The 21,887-nt window shown below is 36.0% G+C and overlaps 1 protein-coding gene across 1 annotated transcript in view; it reads left to right on the top strand.

The window, feature by feature from the left end:
- The window catches only part of PALLD (palladin, cytoskeletal associated protein), a 191,463-nt gene that overhangs the window by 46,163 nt on the left and 123,413 nt on the right, over window positions 1–21,887 (top strand). The window contains exon 3 of the mRNA XM_054066193.1: window positions 19,477–19,655. Coding sequence (XP_053922168.1) covers window positions 19,477–19,655 — 179 coding nt within the window. The remainder of the gene's footprint in view (window positions 1–19,476; window positions 19,656–21,887) is intronic.

Here is a 21,887-nt window from a genome sequence, read left to right as displayed (position 1 = left end):
GTGAATATTCAGGAAGGCAAACTTAAATCATCATAACTTCCTTTCATTCCAGATGGTTTCTATAGGCTTCTGAGATTTACCTTAGAGTGTATTTGTAGTTTTAAAATTTATCATAACAATTCTTTTTGCTACTAGCTTTGGAAAAGCAGTGTAATTTCTTTAATGTAATGGGAATGTAGGCAAATGCATTATATAGGTTCTATAAAACCTAAGCGCCTATCCAAAGTTCTATTAATTTTACTAAAGTATAAAAAAAAAGTAAGTCCAGAAAAAGTACTGGCACAGGATTTGGAAATCTCTAGGTCTGATCCACACTGTCTCTCATACTGAGGAACAAAGTCTCATGTAAACAGATGGCTGGTTTATGTTATCATTATTAAAACTGGCATACCGGAGTTTTATTTCTGACTCTTTTCTCCCTTCTTTCTCATTTTCACTTCTGTGGTGAGAATAGTTACTTCATAACAATTGATTGTGGAAATTGACCAGTTTTGCTTTCCTTAAATAACTGGTATCAGGTCAGATACCTCAAAATCTTGGGCTACACTATGCTGCATGAGATGAAATGAAATACAAAATTGTTTTGACCAATCTTTACATTGTCATGTTTTAATTAAACCTTTTAAAAACTAATAAAGCTCTTTGAAGTATTACTCCTTGCAGAGAGTAGTATGATAAAAGTACAAATTTTATTGTGTTAGCTTGTAACATTTTGAGAGCACTTGCTTGAGGTTGAAGCCGTACTGGATATAATAAAGATTCTCCAGGAATTTTAACAGAGACTGTTACTGGGCATTTATGTAGTTTTAGTTGTCCTCAAATTCATTTGACAGAATCCAGATTAAATACAAGTAATACAAAATATTGAGGCCAATACTAGCGATTTATTATTTTTTCTTAAATTTGTGTTCACTTATTAATGACCATTTCTAAGATTTTAACAAGTCCACAATTAGTGGAACCTATATATTCTAAAGCTTTTTACAAAACCAGCGACAATATCTATATTAACGCTTTCTGATTATCCAGGAAAGAAGCCTCTTTCTTCTTTTTTTTTTTTTTGGGGGGGGGGTTCTTATTTATGTTGTGTTGTGAGTGTTGATTTTCATTTTGACAGAGCACTCTTCTGAAGGTGGAATTTGTTTATGATAAATTCTGAAAAAAGTAATTAAACTAGAGAGAGCTTTTTACATCCCCTTTTCTGTGTTATACGTTAAACTTTCAACATTTGCTATTTTAAAAAAAACAGCATTAAACAGTACCTAGGATTGGAGTTTAGGGACTTCTGGAAAGGCAAATGTGATGCTACTTTTCTTCACACGTAGTAAAATTCAATAGTAGTTTCTGTTTTTTCTCTCCACTTTGTGAACAAATGCACAGAGTGTGAAATGCACTCTGGCTTCAGTATTATCAAGTAGATTGCTACTAAATCATGCATTGCATGACATGTCCTTGGAAGCATAGAGTTCCTCAGTTACAATTTAATAGTGCAATCAAATGAGCTGCAAGTCACATTGGAATTCTTTACCTGCCTACTCTTGAGATCAGAATCTTAGGGGAGAGACACTTTCCATATATGCAATAAGAGGAGAGAATGAGGGGAGACGGATCACTACATTACTTCCTCCATGTTATTTTTGGATATGACTAGCATTCCTCCCCTTACACACACCCTCTTTCTCCCCAGCCCCCATCTCTTACATGCATTACAAGCTCATACAAACACACTCACGTAGTCTGAAGCAAAAGCAAGAGCAACAGTTGGACCGAAGCCAGAGGACTTAAACTCCGCTTCCTCATTGCCAGCAGGCTTTGTTCTTTGGAATCAGTCAGAACTAGGGAGAACGTCTTCATTGTTGATCGTGAGTGGTTGGAATTTGGCAACTCGGCTGTCTAATATTTTTTTTTCTGTGCTCTTCTGCGAACTAGGCTGAATTTAGAGCAGCAAAGATAAGAGCCGGGCATAGTCAAGAAATAAAGGATCCAGAGACCAACAGCTATCAGCTTCTTTGTGGGGGGTGGGGGTCCATCTGTTCCACAACGGTAAGTGCCAGCATTAAATGTGTATAAAGATGCAAGAAACAATAAGGTGCTTTAGCTCTTTTACTACGATAGGGGAGGGGGGGAAAGTGTGTGAGTGAATCACACAGCATGTGCTCAATTATCATGGGCTTGGAACAGGGCTTAGCACTAAAATGTTCCTCATTTCTCCCTTTCTGAAAAGCACTGTAATGATGTATATATTTTCGAAAAACTCCTAAGTACCTGCACAATTCTGGAAAGCTTTCCAAATGGCTTCATTACCAGGTATTCTGCAAATCTGTTTTGTTTTGAACAGTATGTAGTATAGAGTAACTTAAAACAGCAGAGTAACCCATTTGTTTTAAGTGCAAGAGCTGAACCTAGGAAGTAAACATCTTCTTTCACAGAAGATATGAATAGAACTAAAGTTCAGGAGGATGGGGGAGTGAAAAGTGATGAGATGCTTCCTAAGGCTGTTTAGGTTATAGGAATGCAAAATAAACTAGTTCTAAATGATTGGCACTCATTCAGTGCACACACATGCACCCTCCCCTCCCCAGCATTAGGAGCCCAGTTAATCTGTTTTTAAAAACAAAAAATTTTGCGGGTCTACTGTTCTAGGGCATGCAAGTGAAAGCTAATGAACAGTGAAAAAGAGTGAGTGCTTGGATAAACAACTCTGAGAGGAGACAGGAATTGTGAAAAGAAACCTGACTTTCTTCCAGTAAGCAAAATGATTTAGCTGTTATTGCTTAAACACTGCTGCCATTTAAGTTTACTAGCAGAATGGATTGCTTTGTTACAAGGACTTTTTTTCCACCTCCCTGTCTTGTCTTTAGGAAAAGTTTTATAATGATCAGTGCAGCAGCAGTTTAATCGAAATGCCTTGCTTTCAGAAATGCCGTCTAGCTGTCAAAGGAGATTCACTGTTGGGAACCACTTGTTTTAAAGCTAGTGATAAGCCCTGCTATCAGCATGCTATTATGTCTTGCTACGTGGGTTATCTTAATAGTGATAAATAAGAAACTCTTGAAATCCAAAAGTTCAGCTGTGTGATAAACTTGACAAAGGGAGAAAGACCAGGTGACTGAATGTTCTTACATACCTTAAAAAAAAAAAAAAAAAAAAAAAAAAAAAAGGCAAAAAACCCAACTTTACTGGGATAATACACCTGAAAAGAGGAAGGCTTTCCTTTCCCTTTCATTAACTCTGGCTCCATCAGCTACTTTAAGTAATTGTTCCTATACTTTGTGTAGACGAGGTGAGTGGTCGAATCCCCCTACCTCCTTATTAACTCCTGGTTATCGGGGATTTGTGAAGGTGAATGAATCTAGTCACATGAAAAATACGCTGAATGAGCAAATGGCTGATTGTGCAAAGTATAGCAAGCACAGTCAATTAACTGTTTGAGGTCTGGAAGCTTGCTTTTCCTAATTCAGAAACTCATAAGAAAAGCTCTCCCATCCTGACTTTCACCCTACATTTGGAAGAATAGTTGGTGTGGTAATTGACAGAAACAATCTTCTAAATTCTCTTACTATGGAATTACTGCAAAACAATGCTCAGCAGGGTAGTGTGCAATATGTTAGGATGTTGGGGATGTTTATACATTTTGTTTGCCATGTAATAAGGCACTTCTTTCTGTAGCAGTTACTAGCTCTATTTATGGCAAGTTATTCATTGAACTGGAATCACACACTAGAACTAGCAAAGATTCTTTTACAGAGCTAAAAATGGAACAGTGTTTTCCTGAGTTGGGCTCCCCCCTGCAGATGGCACTATGTCAGGTTGCCTCAGCAGCTGCTTTCAGTTTCACAATTTACATGGGTGCTATAATGACATTTTTTTTCTCATTGATGTGGTGGAAAAATCTGACATCTTTATGCTGTTTTCCTGCTTTGATACGTTAAAGCATATTTTCTACTGACTGTGAGGTTTGGCAATGAGTATTGAGTTTAGAGACGGGCCCGTACCAAAACCCCTGGATTCCAGCATCCATGAAGTATGAGAAGGTTAATAACTGGATCCAAATGTCTTGGCTCTAGCCTATTTCTGTTTTAAATGCACATCACTTTGGCCACATGTTTAAATTGTTTTTTGAGGTGATTAAGGCTGAGTGAAATCTTTCAGGCTGCAGTCAGACTTTTAAAGAGGAAGTGGCATTTAAGAATCTTACAGTTAGTTAAGCAAAGCTGCTCATTTGCTGCTTAAACTTGACTTTTAGGAGCCCCGTAGGAATTACATTCCCCTTCCTCTATTATAACTTTAGAAGTAAGTAATATTTTGGAACTCCTTCTGACACGGGCTGTGAAAGCTAAGGTGCTTTCTGCCTGTCATTACTTGCTCAAGTGGAGCAGAGGAGAAGGGTAGAAACATACATGTAGGTAATGCAGGTACTTCAAAGGGTTTGTTTGGTACTAAGTGATCTGCCTATATGCTTTTAATGAAGTGCCATGTACATAATCATCTCTGCAAAAAAATGTGGTAGCCCATTGTAAGTAATTCTGCAGTGCAGTGTAAGGACTTGCACAGATTGTTACTGAATTCACCGTTATTCTACTTATTTGATTGATCAGCTTCTCCAAGTCTGGCTCACTTAATGTATTCAATGGCTCTCTGTGAATACAATTGCACATGCATCTGCCAGCTGCTTGTGGTATCTGTGTTTGCTTCAGCAAGAAAAGCTGTTATTTGGCTGTGTTGTCTCACTGTGGTTTGTGGCACGCAGCACTGATTTATTAGCCAGTAGTTGCATTTTTTTTTCCTTTTCCCTTGAATGATTGAACTGTGATGTCACTTTTTGTCTTGACTTTAACTTTTTTAAGATTTTTTTTTCTTTTTTTTTGCTGCAGACTATTCTCTTAAAACTAGGGAAGTGGGAAAAGTCCCAGTGTTCATTGCAGAACAACTCTGTCTACCCCAGCACATTCCAGGGCCACCGAATCATTTGTGGTGAGAGTGATTCAGATCTGGTTAAGATGATTTAAAAGAGAGGTTATGGGCATACTGCAGTTGTGCATTTAAGAAAATACAGAGAGTTTTTTACTGCCTGATTGAGACCACATGGCTCCAACTTAGACTTTTTTTAATGTGGAAATTGTTGGCTGGATGTACTCAAACGATTTTTTTATTTTTTTTTTAGTTGCCTAGAGGCTAAGAGGTGGGATCATAGCATTTAGTGGTAAGGTCAGGGTTAAAACAAATAGTTTTTAATATTCTTTTCAATAAAAAGAGAAATGACATCTTTGTATATTTTGCACAGAATACAAATATGCCTCTCTCAAATGACAGCAAATGTATCTCAGGAATTCTTTTGGCATTACAGGGTAATTGGTGACCTGATTTGAGAGAGAGGGAGAAGGATAAAGACAAGGAAAGATCTCCCTGTCATAAATAACTGTAAATATGTTCCATTCCAAATACATCATGGAAAGTACGACAAGTAAAAAGGACCATGATCTTTTTGATTGGAAACAGTTTAATTGTTTGCTCTCAAAGTTAGCACTTTGGACTGCTCTTAAGAGGATTGAAAAGTTTATATTATCAAACACCTTATTAAACTGTTGTAATTATCTAGAACAAAGTATAACCCTAACCTGAAGAAAGAGATTGTAATAAATTACATTGTAGGCACTTTGTGCTACAATAGTCTTTTTATGCACATTGTTTATTCTGAAATAGACGCTAGTAATCAAATCTTGTTCTTCCCTCAGTACTCTTGTAGTTTTTCTTCTCAATTTTACCCTTTCTTCCATAAACTGATGCATAGCACTTGATATAAGACTTTGGTCAAAATCTCCTTCAAATGTGTGTTAGATGTTGAATGTTTTTATATGGATACTTTCAAAACGGGAAAATAAGCCTATAGAGTTTCAAATTTAGAAAACATCAGAAGTTATAGCATTGAAACACACAGTTTATTCTTGCCTCTGGTCAGAAGATGAAGTAGAGAGGAAGAACAATTCCTACAGTAGTTACAGTAGTTCTTCATTCACAGTATTTTACCTAGAATTAAAATATCAGTATTATTCTGCAACAGCAAATCCATGATATACTAATTATAAACTTTTTGCTCTCTTTAAGTACTGGGTAGTAAATTTAGTGTGTTGAAACTGAAAACAAAAAAGAGAATAAGTCGGTTATATAGCTGTGAACATCCTTTTGAACTGGGTTCTTGTTAAGATTACTTCTGTCTCTTATTTACAAAACACATGTGAACTTTGTTCTTAACTAAAAAAAGAAAAAAAACTTTTAAAAAAACCCCAAACTTTAACCAGGGTTCATGGATCACTGTTAATTTTTGTCTCATGTAAAGGACAATGTAAATGTTTAAAAGTTAATTGCAGATTTTTGTGACTTGAAAGTGTACAATGCAGATGGGAAAGCTGTAAGTATTTCTGAATAACTGCTGTGAGAAATAATCAGAGGTCAAAATACATACAGCAGCACCTTGACTTTCCTGTCTCTGATATTTTAATGTGTTGTGTCAATGTCGTTTTACTCTGTTACTTCTGCATATGAAATACGTAGGACCAACCTAGATGTTTGGTTTTATACAAGACAATCCCAATCGTAATGTGAATAAAACTGTACAATTTTTCTATCAAAAAAAAAATGAAGCATGGCTTTTATAGTGCCCACTCTTAAAAGATGCATCTTGTGTTTGAAGGCTTTTATAAATTCCAAAGCCCCTCACTGCCTTACAGAGTGAAGCAAAGGTGGTAGGATTCTGCCGCACAGTATAGGTGGGAATATCCCTGTGTCTTCATATAAAGACCAGAATACTCTGTTCTTTAAGATATCTCTGGGACAGCTTTGATAGGGCTGCTGAGGGTATGCAGGTATTAATGTGTAACTAGACTACTTACATGTTTTTTCTGGCTGTAATGCTGGTACTGTTTGTGTTCTGCTGCTCATATGTAAAATAGATCCCCTTTTGTTAGTCAGTTTTTCAAACAGCAAAGAAAGGCATGATGCAAAAGGGCTCGAAATAAGGATCAAGGCATTCCAGGATTTACATGGGCCACAGCAAGTATATATATAAATTCTAGTCATCACAAAAATGAATAGACCTCAAAGCGGTCTTGAGCATTGACCCTTAGCCTGTGGGATTCCTATGGAATTTTTAATTTTCCAGTAAAACTTCCCTTTGGTACTGTTTCATATTTCAGTCTTCATAATGGTTAGGAGAAATACATATGATGTGCTTCGAGGCATGGCTGGCTAGGCCAGCGTTCGTTGGTAGGTGGGAAGAATCTTGGAAGTGGTGATTGCTTGGAGCAAGCAGGCACTGGTCACAGCTGTGCAGATAGCAACCAAAGCACAAAGCAAGGGTACATATATGCTTTTAGATCATACCGTATTGATAGCTGGTAACCATGTATATAAGCTTGTCCGTTAAGGCTGGAACCAAAGTCTCAAGTGAGATCCATGCTGTGTCTTGCAGGTAGTGGACGTATGTAAAGGTACTTTAACTGTACTCAGTAGGTGCTGGACAGATAACATCAGCTAATTTTTACTAGGTAGGTGAAGGTGGTGTATAATTCTCAGGTCTGGCTTACATGGTGAATGCAATCCTCCTCTTTAGAGTCTTTGTGGGTTTTAAAATGCACCTTGATGCAGCAGTTCATTCTAATGCAGGCGTCTATTTGCACAAACAAAGTAAACCAGTGAGATTTTGTCTATGTACAAGTACACTGAGGAAATGGTGCCTTAAATTTTGCTGCCTTGGAAGAACTGAGGCTCCAAAGACATGCAATTTTCCTTCCTCACCCTTTCCTTCCTCTCATCTGCTGTTTCAACTAGACCCTTTCACATAGCCCTCTAAGTCTGTCGTAGGACACCACAGATGTTATCTGAGAGTCTAAAGTCTCGAATCTTATATTAGCTCATTTAGTGGATGGCTTTTCACTATGTCTGTTATTGTACTTATCTCTGAGGTAGGGTATAAGGAAATAGCATGCCAAAGACGAGTACAGTTACTTGTAGAGATGAGAGCGGTTACATAGAGATCAAGCCCTTTTTTTTCCACCAGCAACTGTGAAAAATGTCTTTCATGATCATAGATTCACTAGTTTGGAAAGGACCCACTGGATCATCGAGTCCAACAATTCCAATGATGTCACATTATCACTGATATTGCTAATATACTGTTTTGCTAGTTAATGTTGAAAATTAATTCAGAAAGTTTCCAGTTTCAGTCTAGACCAGTAGGTTCAGAAACTATTTAATGTGTTACAAATGTGGGTTTGCAAAGTCTCTGAAGTCCTCTGGCTCTTCCAGATATTGAACTGTTATTGGAAGAAAGATAATTTTTAGATTGTTTGCTGTATTTCAATGATTATGCAAGTGACCTCAGATCTATCTTTCATTTCCTTTCCTGAATTTCTCTTTAAAGAGGTTTCTCAACGTTTTCCAGTTATCCTTACATAAAGAAACTAGTCAATATTCGTGAGTCTGAACTACAGATTAAAGAATACATGCAAGATAGCAAGAATTAGCTGTGTGGATGAAGGAGACTTCAGCATATTTGGCAAAAAAATGCATCCATAAATTAAGAACAAAATTTGACAAAAAAAAATTTAAAACCATGCAAACCCAGCGTTATTGCTGGGACTTGATCATTTAACTCCTGCTGGCTTCTGTGATGTCAAGTAAATGTGGAAAAATAAAGAAAAATATCAAAATAAATAAAACTTAGGAAAACACTATATAGAAAGATAAATATTTAAATTTAAAATTGAACAAAAATGATAAAAAATTCTGATTTTGTTCACTGTTTTCACTGAATACTAAAGAAAAATATTCAAAACACAAAATCGTCAAGACCCCAAAACAGCAAGATAGTCTCTGTTTACAAAGTTCTGATTTTATTTATGAACAAGAAAATATTAGGAAACTTCATTTAAAAAGCAAACAAAGAATTAAAATCCCAGTAATCAAAGTATAAATGATTACTAGCAATTAAAAAAATTAAATCCTACCAAACAACAGAAGGCATGGAAATGTCTTTTCTGAGATTTTATTTATAGACACTGTCAGGTACCTCATAAAAACATGCAAACTCCACATTTTATTTTCCCGATGGTCCTAAGGACATTCGCATGAGGATTTTGTTTTAGGCTTAGGAGGTGAAAATTGTGATGATCAGTATTAGAAACAACTACACAGAGTTTTAAGTTCTGCACCACAAACCAAAACAGTTTGGTTCTGCAGCCAAACCATTTGTCCTCACTGTACTGTTGCTGGTTGTGTTATCTGTGAATACATGAACCTGACTCAGCTGTTGCCACTGTCTGTGAATACAGGTCATTCTAATCCCAAACACCTCTGTGGTGGAAGTTTCCTCCACTGGCGTCCCAGCTGTTCAAGACCTGCTGCTTATATTGTGAGGTGTAGTCAGTGAGGTGCTAAGGTGTTTGTTCTCTAAATCCTGTGATACTTTGCAGAATGATGCTGATGTCTGAAGGCTGAGTCTCAACGAGCAAATTTCACTGCTGTCATACTTAGTACAAGGCACTGACAAAACTACTCACAGCTTTTGCCTTTGTTCTGAGCAACTAAATTGCCAGCAACTTGTGTGAATCAAGTATTTTATCTTCCAGTCAACAACATCATATTTAACGACTTTGTCTTGGAAGTCACTGCAAAGTAAGAAAAAGGGAGATTACAGTAGGAAAGGTATCCACCTAAGAATGAAACAGTTTTGTATTAGACATGTAAGATTTTTTTTTTTATTTAATCTGATCTGGTTTAGTTAATGTTACAGATGCAAATTAAAGGGTTTATCTACTCAGCTACAAGAATTTAGATAACTGTCTTCTGTATGCATCATTTAATTGTACCTATATAAAGGACAGTGATTGCAATATGTCACAGTTGATTTAATAACTTTCTGCTTTCATAACTCCAGCAAGATGTCCCCAGTTCTGAAGGTAAACTTGCAAGTTCCACAGTTGCCATTTCCTTGTTTTCAGAATGAATTAGACAACACACTCTGGCTGGAGGTTTCTTTTTATTTATTTTTGATTTGCAGGTTATTAAGGTGTCATGATTGGATGTTGTTGGGGATTTTTGTGAACTAGAGTGATTGGTATAAAACACTTCTTGGCTTCTTCCCTTTTATAAGTATTCTGGGTTTGAGAAGAATTATTACTGCCTCATCTGAAATGCGTGTTGCCTGCCATGAACTTGCCACTAACTCACTCACCACAATCTTATTAAATGCAGTCTACATTACAGATAGACTTCCCCTAAAAGTTCAAAGTGTTATTGCACTGGAAGATAATGCGTGACAGTTCTGTAAGAGGTTCACCTCCTCATGTCGGCAAAGTACATGGCAGTTCAAAATCCATTTCTGGTCAAAGAAGCATACAGTTACAATGGATAGTTAAGAGCGGCTTTTCTGTTATAGACAGTATGCATTCCATTTCAGCTAGACAAGCAATTTTGTTAATCCTATAAGCCTCAACAGTTCTCTGGGTCTGAAAAATGTTCAGCAACTTACATGTGGCTATTAAATACTTAGTTTTTTAACCTGCTGTAACTATCTTCACTGCTTTTAGTTTTCTTTCTTTTCTTCCCTCCCATGATCACGTTATTTTCCTATCAAGTACCAGAAGTTGTAACTTGATGTAAGCCTAGGTCTGCATAAGCCAAGTGATGGTATTTCCAGTTTAAGTATATGTGGTTATTGTTATTTAATGCATGCACTGAAGACTTCAGTGCATAACTTGCCCTCAAAGTTAGTGGAAGGTGGGCACACGAAATCCTTCTGCAACAAAAGGAAAACAGACACCTAAAAATCAAACTCCAGTGCTTCATTGCCATGCAGTGCTGTATAACAACTTGCATCTCTTCATTCCTATCTTCTAGCTTTTTAAAAGATTTAGTAATAATTTTATGGCTAACTGTACATCTGGTGATGCAAGGTCAAAGACACAGACAGGGACAGCACATGGAAGGTGGTTGTAAGGCAGTGGAAGCTGAGTTCTGACCCAGCTCTTACATTTCTTGGTTGACAGCAGACAAACTGCTTAACTTCTGTTTTTCAATAATAAAACATATCTAATTATCAGTGCTCAGTCATTCATTGAGCTTTTTCTTAGAGAAACATTTTTATTCAGCTACCTCAGACATGAGAACATTCTTTGTGAAATTGCTAACATTTGTTGTAGATGAGTGGGAACTGTTGTTCAAAACCACTAGATCCTGTCTAGACTGTTGTTACCAGGTGGTCCAATGCTTATATTCAGTAAGATAAGTGCAATATGCTAGACACTCTGGAAAACAATGGTGAATGTTCTTACTGAAAACACACAAGTGTATTCATAACCCAACAGAATGGAAAAAAATGGATAAGGGGAGGGAGTAGTGGAATAAAATGAGGAGGAGTAGAATGCCACTCTAGTCAGGTCTTCCAGAACACCCAGACACTGAGAACAGATCATATGAAACCAGGAATGTTATCTCTGATACCATATGTGTGTTTCTCCTGAAGCACTAAACTGTAACTCCGTTCTCATATGCCTCCCCTGCTACTGGCTCTCAGTACAGCACTGATTGCATTTGAAGACTACTTTTTAAAATGTATGGAATATCTTTCCATAACTTTGTTTAAACAAATATTTGAGGATGCTCAACAGAAAATAAAACAAGTAGAGGTTCCTGGATTATCTTTGGAATCCATTTTGGAGAGAAAATTAATATGTGTGTATTTCTATGTGTGGTGAAGTGTTCCTTTAGGCACAGGGGGAAAATATGGAGCAGCATCTCTACTTTGGAAATGTAATATTCTGATTTTTGGTGAAAGAGATTATAATCTTTGCATGAAACAAAACAGCAAATAAATCAATTTCTGCTGGCACAACTACAAACAGAAGCAGAAGGGGTCTGCTTGGGTTACTGACAAATGAATTAGTGGAACAATCTGAAAAGCAGATAATGTCTACCCCACTTTGACTTCAGGGTAAGAAGTTCCAGGCCTAAGAAGGAAGTCATATAAAACCAGTCAATTTAATTACCTGTCAGTAAGAAAGAAATTATTGCTCTACTGTCTGGCATTTCATGCCCTAAAACTATAGGTGCTCCTGTGTAGTAACGAGCTAAATGCAAAAAGTGCGTGTTTCAGGTGCTGGGTTTTCTCTTGTGTTCAGTACTGAATTCTGTATAGAGGATTTCACAGTTCTGTCATAATCCTCTGAGAGTACAAAACTCTAAAAGCATGGAAAATGAAGGATTATAGCTGGTAATCATTTAAACCTGAATTGAATTTAAAAAATAATGCAAGCATTATATTTATAATAATAATATTAGGGGCAGAACTGCACAGTCAGCTAATGTCAAGCTTTTTATGACTGCAGTTCCCCATTCTTCTCATTTACAAACTGTCCCATCTTTGATACATGTATTGAGCTTTTTATGTTTATTGGTGTTGGAAGCAAATAAGATATTTCAAAAAGAAAAAAAGTTTCAAGTGAAATATGAAGCCTAAAAGATAAAACGAGAAAGTTGTATAGAATGTTGAGAAAAGAAATGAATGCACATTAGCTGTGAGTATTCTTGCCTCTTCTAATATGAACGTGTACTTTGCTTCATTATTTCTGTCACTTATTGCTCATAGCATCTACTGATTTTAGTGTAAAGCCTTCTGAAATACAGGTAAATGTTCTATAAGATTACTGCATGAACATTTTTCTTATGTATCTACTGCATTGCTTCTTGGGTTTTGTTTTGGTTTTATTATAGTAACCCATAATGATGAACTGCAGTTGTAGGTAAGTCAGAATTTTCTGGGTTGTGAGTTTTTGCCTTTCTTTTTTTTCTTTTTTTTTTTTTTTTTTTTTTTTTTATGTTAAACTCTGAAACCCAGAGCGGTTACAGATGATTTTACTACTGTATTTATGAAACAACCATTTTCTGGACCTAAGTGGTAAAATTTGAGGGCTAAGAGTAAGTGAGAATTTGCAACTATTCAATTATCTTTTCATATCTCATTTTCAATGATACTTAGAAAACATATATTTGTTTGAATGTATGCGTGTGTGTGTGTATATATATATAATGTAAATAAAAAATAAATAACTGTTGGGTTGTTGCATCCTACTGCTATTTCCAATGCAATCTCTCTTTTTTCTCTGGTATTTGCAGGCTTTTATAATTACATTTTGGAGTCTTACGCCTGAGAAAAATAAGTAAAGGGAAGAGATTTTTCAGTCTTGATCTTTAACAGCTTAGCTCCTTGAAGCTGAAGGTATTTTGTTGTGAGGCAATATTGGCTTTGCTCTGAAGGAAATTTATTTCAATTTCAACACATAACAAGAGTTTGAAAAAATGACATATTGTCAAGTGCAGCCATCCAGGTTGTTGAGTGATTGCTTTCATTACTGAAATACACAACTGTAATAGCAGTGAGGCAAAGACATATTTTGATTCCAGTTGTGCCAGAAGGTGCCTACTTTGACTTTTGATTACAATAGTCGTTTTCCTTATAATTATTCCAATTTATCCATCTTCAGTCTGGCTGACATGTGAGATAGCTGAGATACTTCTTTGGCACTTGCAAAGAAACTCTAACCATCTTCGTACAGACTGCATTTCATCTCAAAAAGAGATATATCTCAGAAGTCTGGTTAAGCGGTGAGTGGTGGTAGTACCCATATATGTGCCAGTGACTTCTTATTAGTCATATAGGAGGTTACATAAAATATCCTCTTAAAGACTTGAAAATATCAGGTACAAAATAATGCTTCAGAAGATAGTAAAATGTAAAAAACCTGTTCAATTAGAGATGACGTAGGGAAATTATTACGTTAAATACTTTTATTCATTTCTGCAGTAAGATTTCTGAATTTTCTGAAGAAAGTCATTGATGCAAAGGACATTGTTAAATTAACCTGCAGCACAGTACCATTTATCTAATGACTCCAACAGCCCTGAAAAGCAGCTTACTGATGAAGTATGGAAACCTTAGTATCTTAAATTGCATATAAATTATTCTTGTTTTTTTTAGTCATGCTTTTTATTTACATATATGAACGTGGACAAGTAATTTGTAAATTTATATTAGCCCAAATTCACTAGTTATGGAAATTAATTAATGAAATGAGAAGGCATTGTTGCTTTTATATAACTAGCGGTACATGTGGCAAATTATCAATATGCCACTTGTAAAAGGTGGTTTCTAGTTTGCACTACATAACTGGTCCTTAAATTGCACAACATTTTCTCTCTTTCTTGATCTGTTGATTACCCAAGATTAGAATGAACTGAATCATCCATCCACATCTATTTGTCACTTAAGTTGGTACTTTTGAAAGTAACACGTGTATAGGATGGGCCCGTGCCCAAATACAGGCATCTGAATAATCCGATTACTACAATGTACTCTGAATCTTAAATGTTGAAGTTGATTTTTTTTTTTAGAGATTGCATTAAATTCTTTAACAATGTTTTACAGTCTGGAAGTGTTGAACTGCTTTACTTCAATGGAGAAAAAAAAATGGAAGTTACACAGTTTTGTGGTGGAAATGCTGACTCTGCCGGTCCAGGAACGTCAGAGTATTTAATTTTAACTTTTCTTGTTGGACATACTTAATGCCACTAAGGATGAAATTACTTTTTAATTTACAGCTTATCTCTCTGCACTTTTTGTAGTGGTCAGAGTTCCCTATTATAATTCTTCCCAAAGGCTATATCTTTAAGTTTCACTTCAGCTGACATTTTAAACTAGCTTTTAAGAGTGTGCAGAAAGGAAAACCTCTCTATTCCTCAGTGACTCTCAAAAAACACAAGTTCCAGCAGGATTATGCATTAGAGAACCTTGAACTGTTTTTCTTAAGGCCCTGGTGCTTACTCTGTCAGTGTAATGTTCGAGTCTGTTTATATTTTGTTCACAGTCATTAAAATCCCAGACACACATGCTCGTATGTATTTCCATGCATGGAGGGTTGTGAGGGCAGAAAGAAAAGAAATGTGAAAAAGAAAGACATATTGTTTGAATTGCTACTTGATGTCAGTGTGCATGAACTACTGCTCACCTGGCATCTGACTGTCCTTTTTTGTTTGCTGTTCCAGTTTTGCTGTCATGCAATACTGTAGCCAACAAAAAAAATCAAAGTAGTCTTTGAAGTGTGAAAAGCAAGTATCTTAACCATTGTTCCTCTGCTACCAAAATACTTCTGGTATGCTTCTTTGGAGTATTGACTTTACAGTCTAGTGGTTGTGTTTCAGTGTCTGCATTAAATACTTAATTGCTATTTCAACATGCAGTAGATACAGTTTAGGTGAAAACTAAGCATAGTTGGAGTACAGGCAAGACAAGGAGTGATACAGTGGAAATGCAGGCTGGAAGAGAAATGAAGGAAAGAGAATGAAGAATGAACTAGGAAAGATCACAGAAATTCAGTATAGTTTGAAATCTGGCAAGATACTTAATGACTCATAAAATTAATTCCTTTTGCATAAAATGTATGTTCCTTTTATTTGTTTGTTTGGGGGGTTAGTTTGGTTTTTTGGGGCCAGCCTTTATCTATCATTTTTGCAGTAGTTTCTGTTCTCTTTCAAGGGGACAGTTCTCTACAAATGCGCATGAACACTAATATGGCCTGCAGGAATGCACCTAGGATGCAAGCTTGAGTTCTTATTCTGTGGACTGACATGTACACATACTTGCAAAACCTCTTGTAGAGCTCTCTGCCTGTTTTGTTTCTACCTGTACATTTTATACAATTTTGAGAGCCTACAACAAAGGGATAGGGTAATGAGTAAATAATTTTTTGTTCTTTCAGTATCCAGAAATAGCTGTATTTTTAAACCAATGTTCTCTGCACAGAGAATTATCTTTTTCACGAAGCATCTGCAGTGTGTTTGTTCCTCTGTGTTACTCTTAGTGTCTTTTGGCTTTGGTTTGGGGTTTTTAGACTCTCCAGGAGCATTATTGCCTTCTCGCAGCTAGATGGTAATCCTCTTATCCCCAAGAAGATCAGTAGGCTGGAACAGACTGGACATGAGTTAATGCTGCCCTAGTTAGCATAAAGCTGGAATTTTCTTGTAAAACTTGCTTCGTGGCTCTTTTTCTCTGTCTAGCCATGAGATCTTCTAGTTTTTTTGGCTCATTCTCCCTTTGACAGTAATTTGTTGCTTGCTTTGGTGATCCCCCTGCAGATAAAGTGCCTCACATATTTGTCTTTAAATCTTTTTTCAGTCCTCAGGAGGAGAAAATCTTCTTACCATAAGTATTCCAGGTGTAATGGCAGTAAGGCTGAAGGGACCTGTAGATATGTTTTATGGTCTATGTAAGCCCATATGATATAAAAGATGGAAAACTAAAATTCAGTCTGTTTGGGGGGAAAAAAAATTAGTTTTATTAGCTGACTTTTTTTCTTCACAAATCCTCTTGAGCTGAACTGGCAGCTACCAAGTTACTGCAGGATAAGTATTTCAATTGCGTATTTTCTCATTTGCTAAATTCATGTTAATACTCCCTTTCTATCAACATATAGATAGACCAGGAAAAAAAACCCACAATTAGAAAAGGAAAGAGGATATAACTAAGACTACTCTAGCATTCTAGACTTCAAATAACTGCTGTTTCCCATTGTGAAGGTGAATTCTCCTTTCCACAATAAACAGTCTAGTCCAACACCAGGCCTGTTTCCCATTCATCAAACATCACCTTAATGATGGCTGAGGTAATTTTCTATTGAATTGCTCACTTACATGTTTTTCTCTGTGGCAGATAAGTGTCTCATGCAGCAGGTCAGGACTTGTTTTCAGCAGTATGTCACTGATGTGATGTAATATGAGTCTCAGTCCCAACCAGTATTGAGGAATAGTTCCCACTGCTCGAGTCTGACTGCGTCTATGCATGAGTCAAGGGACAGTGTAGAACTTGTCCTCTCAAGAAAAGAGTTTGCTTATTAAATGCCATCTGACAAAAAAAAAAGTAAATTCATTTTTTATTTTAGGTTCATAGGCTTATCAGAGTTTTTTAAACGTTTTGTGAGCATGGAATTTGGGAGACAGTAGAAAGCCATACAATTTGCATGAAACTAAAATGAGATCTGTCTGAGAAAATAATTAGGCTTGGAGGAGAGGTTTTCCTTTGCAGGATGTTTCTGGAAAGGAAAGAAAAATAGAACTAATGATTAAGTAGAGCCTCATATTACAGGCTCTTGTCTGTGATCGTCTAGAAATTGAATTAACCTCTCTCTTGTGAATATCGTTTAAAATGTAACTTAGGAAAGGCTGCACAGAGGTTAGGACTCTGAAGGTCTAATAAGTAGGTGTAGTAGCAGAGGTCCTCAGGCTGGGAGAAGGGAGGACTTGTGACAAGGCAGGAAAGGAGGGGAAGAGAGGGAAGAGCAATGTTAATTTTGGCAGTCAAGCTGACAGAATAGATTTCTCTCCGAGCACAATAGTTGTAAAAGTAGGCCAGAGGGGTCTACTGAGTAAACAAATGGAAGTTTGTCAGTTCCTTCCAAAAATGATACTTTGTGTTTACTGTTTGGGCACAACAGAAGACAAAAAAAGAACTTGTTAGCCTTTTAATTACAGAAAACAATTACATATAGTTTAAATGCCACTATCAACATTTTTTTCTCCTTCTGGAATAAAATATCTATTCTTCATAAACACAGAGGGCTTGTCCACAGTTCTGGCTGTTAAGGGGAATTGTCTTGTGTAAATATGTTAGGTTTCTTAACTTTGCATTCTGAAATAATCATGACATTTCAAGTTCTATCATCTAATATTTTCAGAAGAAAGTTTTGTAACTTGTTTTTTAATTTCTCTTAATTACATGTAGCTGACTAATTAAAGGGAAAAAAAGAGCAGTAAAAGTGAGGCAGTTCATTTCTAAAGTTTCTTTGCTGATTGTTATGTTGTGGTATCTGTCATCCTGTAGTGTTGTATGGTTTTCTTAAATAATTAGGGGGGGTCTGTAACTCCTTGAGGTTACTCTGTTTTGGGGGGGCAGGGGAAAGTCACCTGACAGGGAGGGACAAAAATAGTCTAATTCTGAAGTATTACTGGAAGGTAACTGAAAAAATTCTCTCATAAACATGTACAAACTAAAGAAAAATTATCAAATTTTTGGTGATTTTTTAAGTCGTTAAAAATCTTTTATAACAGTACCATCATCTTTCAGTTTGAATTGGCAAATCCAAGCTCCGTAAATTTCTGTGGTTATATTAAAAAAAAAAAGATATCTTTACTGCAATAGGAAATTAAAAGTACAGGCAGGGGGGAAGACAATGAAAAATCACTTTTGGAGCTTACTATTAAGAATTACTCATTTCATCTTTATCCTCACCACAGCAAGATTTGCATTTTGGGGTGGCAGAGGAAGAAAAGGGAAAAGAAGGCAGGAAGAACACGGAACAGCACAGATTAGGATTACAGCATGAGAGGAAGGGAAGGAAAACTGGTAAAGATCATAGTGAATCTGTAGGACTGGAGCAAGAATAAGAGACTCAGAAAGACAGCAAAATTGTTTTCAGGACACAGAGAAAATTTGAGAATATAATGAAGGCTGTGCACAGATGATTTTCCTTTAGTGACTCACCAACCTCTCACCCCTGTAAAAATGCACAGAAGCTCCTATAAAAAAAGAATTGCCCACTTTTCATACTTGCTGGGCAGCTAGAGACATGGATAAATCAGGGAGCAGCCTGTGAGAATGGGACTAGCTGATATGAAGCAATCAAACACATAAAAGACAGGCAGCTGGTACCTTCATAGCAGCAATGTAGACAAAGGACACGGACTAGCTCTTCAGGCAGGCTGCACGGGAAAACGCTTGGTGGACACAAAATAGGCTGTGCTTTTACCTACTGATAAGTCATCTCAGATAAGTGGCTGTTTTGACTGTACCTTAATCCATCACTTTGGCTGGGGCATACACTTTTGCTATAGTGGAACATGTATTACACGCATATATAAAAATCCAGGCCTGGAAAACAAATTTATATTCCTGATATGAGGCAGGAGAAAAACTATTTAGAGTCTGGCAATATGGAACCTGTACCATGAGATTCTATTAGGTTGATTGGAGATGACAGACAAGAATCAAACACCCAGTGTGGAGAACTGGTGAGTTTTAGGAAGAAGAGAGTAAAAAGTTAAATTGAAATGGATTAATCTGTGGTAAAAGCAAGCAAGTACATGAGATATGCAGAAAGCATTAATTCTAGCAAATAGGACAGGGAATAGTTTTAAGTTGTTGGTGTGCATGATGTTCTTAGCATTCAGAAATGTTTCTCTACCTCTTAAACAAAGTTTATTCTGGCAAATTATCTCTTTGCAAATGTCATTACACACTTCATAGGACCGTGTGCTGATTTCAGTAGCAATTTAGATTTTTTGCAGCAGAGTGTAATGTCTTCATATGTGTGATGAGCCTGAGCTAAAATTTTATGTTTTTTCTTTGTCTTTCTAAATATGTGTGGGCTGCAGATGGTTCTGTGAAGGAAAAGAACTCCAGAACTCCCCTGACATTCAGATCCGTTCTGGAAGTGGAGGACTTCATTCACTAATTATAGCAGAAGCCTTTGAAGACGATACTGGACGCTATACTTGTCTCGCTTCAAATTCTATTGGTTCAGATAGTACATCAGCTGAAATATTCATTGAAGGTAAGGGGTGAAATAATAAGATACTTGACACATACAGGAAAAGATTACTAAAACTGAAGTTTACTTTTGGTTCTGTATGTTAAGATTGCATTTGCTTTGGTGGAATTTTTATGCTGTTCCTCTATTTCCCCTTAATGCAAGACATTTTGAACCTCAAATCATATCACTTTGTGTATTTCAAGGAATGTCTCAAGGGTCAGTGGGTAGATTGCATTTATTTAGGGTACAAATATGAGAAAGAAGTCGTAATCCTTGTCTCAGGTCTGAACTCCCTCCGAGTGCAATTAAATGCAGCTGTCCTAAATGAGTCCTCTTCCAGTCATGGGTAAATGTATTATAGTTCTTCATATTTGGTTCACTGATTTTATGTCAGGTTAAAAGTTGGTCATACTGGTTTCGTCCAGAATTAACTGCTACTAATAGCCAAAATATTTCTTGATTTCAAAATTCATCATAATTCAAGTTATTTTTTCTCTGAGGAAAGTTAATAACTTGACCATAAGTAAAATTATTAAATTCGATGGAGGATTGTATTTTTGGTATTATCATATTAATTGAGTACTGTTTTTTATCTTAGTTCATGCATCTTTCAAACATTTTAGTAATACAGATTCTTTTACCAGTTTTGTAACTCATTAAAATTAATTTAAATGGTTAACTGAAAGCAAAAAACAACTAAATATAACCATTATTCATAACAAATCTGAATAATATCATACCAAAATTATTAAATAGCTTTTGATTAATAAAGCAATAAACTTTCCATTCTAAATTAGCTAAATCGTGACTGATATACCTTTCTAGTGTTTCTTTCGTTAGATTATCTATTCACAAAACTTTGTTATTCCACATTACCATATAATAGCAAAATCCCCAATTTGTTTTTAATCATACGGATTCTAACAAGGCTTTTCTTTACAGAAGTAAACATTACTTCACATACTCACATGTAGTAGAAATATATAATACTGCGTGAAGTTATAATAACAGAAGCAACACTAGACAGAAACTGCTTGGTAGAGAGGACTACTTTTACTACTACTGTTATTCACTGCTTGTGAATAGAAGAATTCCCTTTTTTTGAGATCTGGCAAAGTTTTATTGTACAGAAGTACTATCTTGAAGTTTTAAAACGTAACCTTGAAAGACAGAGACTTGTAAAAGTCATTAGACTACTCTGCTATGAGTTTGAAGGAAACCAGATTGTCACACAAGCATTACAGTGTACATTAATAGTTTTGATAACACTGATGCCTATGCTTTCCTCTGTGCAGCCAGCCTAGGCACACAAGGCCTGGTTATCCTTTGCTCACAAAAAATGCTTTCAAACAGACCCACTTTGCCCACTTGACATTGCTTCTCTCTCCTTAACTTTTCTGTGCTACTCGTTGCTTTGATTTTTGTAGCCTAAACTTTGTAAATGAATAGAGTACCCAGGTGCTTCAGACAAAGCTTTGTTTCATTAGAATCAGTCTATGCTATACTATGCATATTTCTTATGAATTGCTTATGATTTGTATTACAAATACAGCTATGCATATGCATGCACAAATCCTTTGAGGAATAAATAAATTGTGGATAAATAAATGTCTAGAATAAATGTTATGTCAAGTACCAGTTGTTAGGAAAAATTAAGACATAGGGAATAAATGCTTTCATATTTTCTTCTTTAAGTGAGATGAGGGTATTGCCAAACACAGACATTATATCAAGCTCTCCACTGGCAAAAAATACCAGTACTTAAATGTTACGTATAGGTTAATATAAATAGTCTGAACTGTGGAGATCATGAGTAGCAAGTTTAGTCTGAAAATGTCTTGCTATACTGAGTTGCTCTTACCTGAGATTAAATATTTGTTAGCTGTGTATAACCCATATATTTGCTTAAGCTTTAAGTTTTAACATACAGTAAATAAAATGTTACACTTCCAACAGAGTAGCAGTAGTCATCTTTTTTTTTTTTTATTTTTTAATTTTTTGGCTATATTTGCTTCAATATGAAGGAAGACAGCTAAGACCCTAGGGAAAAGAGTTTGCAATCAAATTGGCACGATCATGATTTCTGTAACTGTCTAGAGTAAATAGCTACAATCTTTTGTCAGATAAGAAAAATTGCAGTAGTTTACTACAGAGGATTCTCAGCTCTTGAAGCGAAACGCAAAAGTAGCACAGTTTTTAATTTGGAATTCTGAGATTAAATATATCAGTAAAAGGATATGAGATTATTGAAAA

This window comes from Cuculus canorus, chromosome 4 (genome assembly GCF_017976375.1).
Source record: "Cuculus canorus isolate bCucCan1 chromosome 4, bCucCan1.pri, whole genome shotgun sequence".
Taxonomy (NCBI): Eukaryota; Metazoa; Chordata; class Aves; order Cuculiformes; family Cuculidae; genus Cuculus; species Cuculus canorus.
This window is presented reverse-complemented; position numbering and strand designations above follow the sequence as displayed.